Source organism: Triticum aestivum, chromosome 6D (genome assembly GCF_018294505.1).
Source record: "Triticum aestivum cultivar Chinese Spring chromosome 6D, IWGSC CS RefSeq v2.1, whole genome shotgun sequence".
Lineage (NCBI taxonomy): Eukaryota > Viridiplantae > Streptophyta > Magnoliopsida > Poales > Poaceae > Triticum > Triticum aestivum.
In genome coordinates, this window is record NC_057811.1 from 313,612,451 (window position 1) to 313,618,361 (window position 5,911).

The following is a 5,911-nucleotide window of genomic DNA, read 5'->3' on the forward strand; positions in this document are numbered from 1 at the left end:
CCTTATCGACTTAGGGTGCCTCGCTTTCCGGCGGCCATTCGGGCCGCCAGATCTTGCGGCTTGGCATGAGCTGCTCGACTGCATTGCTCTCCACGAGCCGGATGTGGATCTCACGTCCGACCGCATCTCTTGGCGTTTGGAGCCTTCGGGCGTCTTCTCCACTAAGTCTCTTTACCAGGCCATTGCACCCTGCTCTGCTCCTTTGCCCCTCTCTGTGGTGTGGTCCAACCGCCTACCTCTGAAGATTAGGATCTTCATGTGGCAATGGATTCGCGGGTGGATCCCTTCTGGTGTGGAGGTCCAAAAGCGGAATGGCCCGGGTAACGGACTTTGCCCCCTATGTGGAACTATCGAGGACTCGAATGATATCTTCTTCTCCTGCGTGTCTGCCCAATTCCTTTGGAGCTACTTTCGGAAGGCGGTTGGTGGTCACTGGTGTCACTCCAATTTTCCCGACCTATTCTCCGAGCTTCAGGCCTCCCCTCAACGCACTCGCCACATTAGGTGGTTGGAGATTGGGGTCCTTGCCTGGACCCTTTGGACAGTTCGCAACAGACTTGTGATCCAGCACATTCCGCTCCAACGTGCTACTGGCGCTCTCTTCAAATTTTGTGGTTACTTGCAGCTATGGCGGCCGCTCAGCCGTCCCCAGGATCGAGACGCCATCACTGCCTTCATCGCCGACCTTCGCTCGATTGCATTCCGCTTGTCGCCACCGCTCCCTCCGCCGCCACCGGAGCCGGACTAGTCGCCTCGTGGCGCCAGCAACTTTTTTATTTTCCTTTTTTGGGCTTGTTGAGCTGTGCCTCAGCAGAACCTCCTGGACATCTTTCATGTTTCTTTCGTGCCTGTATGTGTGGTGTGAACCTTTGTGTACTTGGTGGCTTTGATGATTTGCTTTATCTATAAAGGAGGATTAAAGCCTTTTCTGATATCAATGTCCGCGGACGCGTTAGGACGCGTCTGCATGCATTTGAGGGACCGGATCTGGTGTCCTCGCCTCGCTTGTATATGTTCTAACGCGTCCAAGAAAAGCAAGAAATGAATCCTGTCCGCAGAAATACGTTCCGAGAGCACGGTATAACAGTCACTGCAAGCCGAAACGCATTTGGAAATGAGCATCTTGGACAAGTAAACCGTTGGACGTGCCGAATGTTGGCAGTACTGAAACCGCTCGAGGCAAGTCCCGCAGCAGCAACGCAGAAGTTACATTGTCTGGTTCCGGCTGAAAAGTATAGAACACAGACGAGCCGTAGACGGTAGTCACCGTGGCCAGACGGGCGGCAACAATATTGGCCAGCTCATAAAGCTACAGCAGCAGTAAGAAACAAGAGACGTCCCAAGTGGCGGAAGGTTCCGTCTTCAGGACTAGTCTGGACAGCGGTCAAGATAAGGTGTGAGTGGTGACAATACAGTGTGTGGCGCAAACCTGCTGTAAAACCTGCATTTAAACCGCCGGGGCCTGAGCCAGCTGGGCATCGAAATCTAAGTACAAACCACCGGCAAAGCCAAGCTGCCAAAGCTGCCGTTTTGTGCGCTCCTGTCGAGCAGAGCTGCAGAGGTACGCAATTGTCCACTTCTCATGATTACATGCCATCAAATTGCGCGTACTCTTATTTTCATGCGGTTAATAGGCTTAATATCATTTTAGTTGCGGGCACACGTGATGCCTGGACCGTCGGCGTATTTGATAGCACTTTACCCTCTGCCGTGTAGTAGTTCCGCCGGCGAACATGATAAATAAGCAGCCCTGCTTGTGCTTTATATTTTTGCAGGTACAACGGGGTTCATGTCTGACCAATCCGTGAAACTCAACATGCTTCTTCTGCTGGCGTTTCTGCTGCTGTCTTATGGAGCTGGCAATGCCCGTTGCTCAACTGTTCATGCGAACATCACAGACATTCTCTCCTTGCTCCGATTCAAAAGGTCCACCCACGATCCAACAGGTTCCTTGAGGAACTGGAACCGAAGCATCCATTACTGCAAGTGGAATGGTGTCTCCTGCAGCTTACTGAATCCAGGGCGGGTGGCGGCTTTGGATCTCCCTGGCCAAAACTTGTCAGGTCAAGTCAACCCTTCTCTTGGGAACATAACGTTCCTTAAGCGCCTGAATTTGTCCTCCAATGGCTTCTCCGGCCAGTTACCTCCTCTGAGTCAGCTCCATGAGCTGACGCTTCTTGACATGAGCTCTAACTTATTCCAAGGGATAATCCCCGATTCACTCACACAATTTTCGAACCTACAGCTCCTGAATTTGTCCTACAATGGCTTCTCCGGCCAGTTACCTCCTCTGAACCAGCTTCCCGAGCTGGTGGTTCTTGACTTGAAATCCAATTTATTCCAAGGGATAATCCCCGACTCACTCACAAACTGTTCGAACCTCACGTTTGTGGATCTTTCAAGAAACATGCTAGAAGGCTCAATCCCGGCGAAAATAGGTTCGCTTTACAATCTAATGAATTTAGACCTTTCTAGGAATAAACTCACCGGGGTCATACCACCAACCATCAGCAATGCCACCAAGCTACAATTTCTCATTCTTCAAGAAAATGAACTAGAGGGAAGCATACCCAGTGAGCTTGGACAATTGTCCAACATGATCGGCTTTACTGTTGGTAGCAATAGGCTCTCAGGTCAAATACCAGCATCAATCTTTAATCTTACTTTGCTCCGAGTGCTAGGCTTGTACGCAAATAGACTACAAATGGCGGCACTGCCACTTGACATTGGCCACACCCTCCCTAATCTCCAAAATATTACTTTGGGCCAAAACATGCTTGAAGGTCCTATCCCAGCGTCGCTAGGTAACATTTCAAGCCTGCAATTAATAGAGTTATCTAATAACAGTTTCACTGGAGAAATTCCTAGTTTCGGAAAGCTACAGAAACTTGTATACCTAAACCTTGCGGACAATAAGCTGGAGTCAAGTGACAGCCAAAGATGGGAATCTTTATATGGACTAACAAACTGCAGTCATCTAAAATCGCTCAGATTCAAGAATAATCAGCTGAAAGGAGTCATACCAAATTCGGTAGGTAAATTGTCCCCTAAACTTGAACTTCTACATCTGGGTGGAAACAATCTATCAGGAATAGTTCCTTCAAGCATAGGAAACCTTGATGGCTTAATAGATTTGGATCTTAGCACAAACAGTTTCAATGGTACAATTGAAGGATGGGTAGGAAGTCTTAAAAAACTACAATCTCTAGATCTTCATGGAAACAATTTCGTTGGAGCCATTCCACCCTCTTTTGGCAACCTTACTGAGCTAACATATCTGTATTTAGCAAAAAATGAATTTGAAGGGACCATACCTCCCATTCTCGGGAAACTTAAAAGACTCTCAGCCATGGACCTTAGCTATAATAATCTTCAAGGTGACATTCCTCCAGAACTCAGTGGGCTTACACAACTCCGTACACTGAATCTTTCATCTAACAGACTTACAGGAGAAATTCCTGTTGATCTGAGCCAGTGTCAAGACCTGGTAACCATCCAAATGGACCATAATAACTTGACGGGTGACATTCCAACCACTTTTGGTGACCTTATGAGCTTGAACATGCTCAGCCTTTCCTATAATGATTTATCAGGGGCCATCCCTGTAAGTCTTCAACATGTCAGCAAGTTGGACTTATCTCATAATCACCTCCAAGGAGAAATCCCACCAGAAGGAGTGTTTAGGAATGCCTCAGCCGTTTCGCTTGCTGGCAATTCAGAGCTTTGTGGAGGGGTGTCGGAACTGCATATGCCTCCATGCCCAGTTGCTTCTCAGAGAACTAAGATACGATATTACTTGATCAGGGTATTGATACCATTATTTGGCTTCATGTCGCTCCTATTATTGGTCTACTTTCTAGTCCTCGAGAGGAAAATGAGAAGAACAAGATATGAATCACAGGCTCCTTTGGGTGAGCATTTCCCTAAAGTTTCTTACAATGATCTGGTTGAAGCAACAAAGAACTTTTCCGAGTCTAACCTGCTTGGGAAAGGAAGCTATGGTACAGTGTACAAGGGAAACTTGGTGCAGCATAAGTTGGAAGTGGCAGTGAAGGTTTTTAACCTTGAGATGCAAGGCGCGGAGAGAAGCTTCATGCCAGAATGTGAAGCGCTGAGAAGCGTTCAACACCGGAATCTTGTTTCCATCATAACTGCATGTTCTACTGTTGATAGCGACGGTAGAGCTTTCAGGGCCCTAATTTACGAGTTCATGCCCAAGGGGAACTTGGACACGTGCCTTCATCACAAGGGGGACGGCAAAGCTGATAAGCATCTGACTTTAACTCAAAGAATCGGCATAGCTGTCAACATAGCAGATGCACTGGACTATTTACATAATGACAGCGAAAACCCCATCATCCATTGTGATCTGAAGCCCAGCAATATTCTTCTTGATGAGGACATGGTTGCTCATTTGGGGGATTTCGGTATTGCAAGGATTTTTCTTGATTCTGGGCTAAGACCAGCAAGCTCGACGAGTTCAATTGGTGTAAAAGGAACGATAGGCTATATCCCACCAGGTAAATTTGTATTTACGCCCCTATATTGGCAGCTTTACATTTTTATGTTGAATAAACTTATGGCTACCTAGCTAACAACATGTGACACAAACTAACTTAACGTATGTACGTATTTCAGAGTACGGCGGGGGAGGCCGTATATCTACTTCTGGGGATGTCTACAGTTTTGGGATAGTGCTGCTGGAGATGTTGACTGGCAAAAGGCCAACAGATCCTATGTTTATGGATGGACTGGACATCGTCAACTTCGTGGGCAACAAGTTTCCACATCAAATACATGAAGTGATTGACATTTATCTAAAAGGAGAGTGCGAGTCAGAAGATTCGGTTCATCAGTGCCTCGTGTCTCTGCTGCAAGTAGCAGTCTCCTGCACACACTCCATCCCCGGCGAAAGAGCGAACATTAGAGATACAGCTAGCAAGCTCCAGGAAATTAAGGCGTCATATCTTGGAAGGAAGGCAAAGATAAATCCTTCAGTTTAATTACTTAACTACAACTACTACATATACTTCCCGGCAGAAAGAAAGAAAAACTACTGCATATAGGATAGGCCATGCAGATGTTTCAAACACTCACATCGAGTGTTGCTACTTTCCTGAAGGTGTTATCTTCTTTTTTTGTGAGTTCTTGATGTTAGAATATGATATGTGTTTAAAGATAGAGATAAAAAGTAGGGGTCGAGTAGGTTTAAACCATTTATTACTTGTTTTGTATTTCAAGTCTCTACCCCCTCATGTATTCTTAAAGTCGCCCTTTATCGAAAAGAAAAAAACCCTCATGTATTTTATATATACCTCATTTGAGGGTCAGATCAATACAACACAATAACATAATATTCTAGCCACCCTACAATTTTAACATGGTATTAGAGCGGCTTGTCCAACGACGCCGATCCTAAAACCTTCCACCAATTCCGCAGCGCGCCGCCCCGGGGGCGCGGCACCCGATCAATCAAAGATTAGATCTGTCTCATAGTTTAGATCCAATTTTTCAGTTCCCCATCATTAGATCAATTTCAGTTTTAGAAATTCTCATTAGATTAGTGTTTCCATTAGCTACCAAAAAAATCCGACGATCTTTTGATGCAATTCGGTTAAAAAGAAAATCCATGCTCATACGTCTGGCGTAGGCATCCATCCCGTTCGCATACGCGCATATCCTGTCAGCTGCGTCTGCATCGACTTCTTCATCCGATCTGTTCAAGCCCTCGCCAATAAACCAGAAGGCGGCACACTCATGCGACGGGGCAGGTAGACCCTGTCACGACCGCATGATGGACTCCAACGCGCGCGAACTACGGGTGGCCGGCGACTTGAGCGTGATCACGAGGAGCAGGCGTACTCGGGGCTCGGGCGGCGGAGCAGCCAGCTTTGATCCGGGCGACACACTG

At 46.9% G+C, this 5,911-nt stretch overlaps 1 protein-coding gene across 2 annotated transcripts; it reads left to right on the plus strand.

The window, feature by feature from the left end:
- The first annotated feature begins 1,254 nt into the window (after positions 1-1,254).
- Positions 1,255-5,310, plus strand: LOC100146082 (receptor kinase-like protein Xa21). Of its 2 annotated transcripts, XM_044564079.1 has the most exons (4): positions 1,255-1,561; positions 1,776-2,106; positions 2,248-4,520; positions 4,639-5,310. In XM_044564079.1, the coding sequence occupies exons 2-4, from the start codon at positions 1,790-1,792 to the stop codon at positions 5,001-5,003; spliced, it is 2,955 nt and encodes a 984-aa protein (XP_044420014.1). In that variant the 5' UTR covers positions 1,255-1,561; positions 1,776-1,789; the 3' UTR covers positions 5,004-5,310. The 2 variants fall into 2 exon arrangements, with proteins under 2 accessions (XP_044420014.1, XP_044420013.1); XM_044564078.1 differs by having other exon boundaries at positions 1,776-4,520.
- The last annotated feature ends 601 nt before the right edge of the window (positions 5,311-5,911 follow it).

Excerpts from the sequence above, each read along its gene's own strand:
- LOC100146082 (XM_044564078.1), top strand. The coding sequence starts at position 1,790 with ATGTCTGACCAATCCGTGAAACTCAACATGCTTCTTCTGCTGGCGTTT. Across the intron at positions 4,521-4,638 it reads GATAGGCTATATCCCACCAG|AGTACGGCGGGGGAGGCCGT; the intron begins GTAAATTTGTAT and ends TACGTATTTCAG.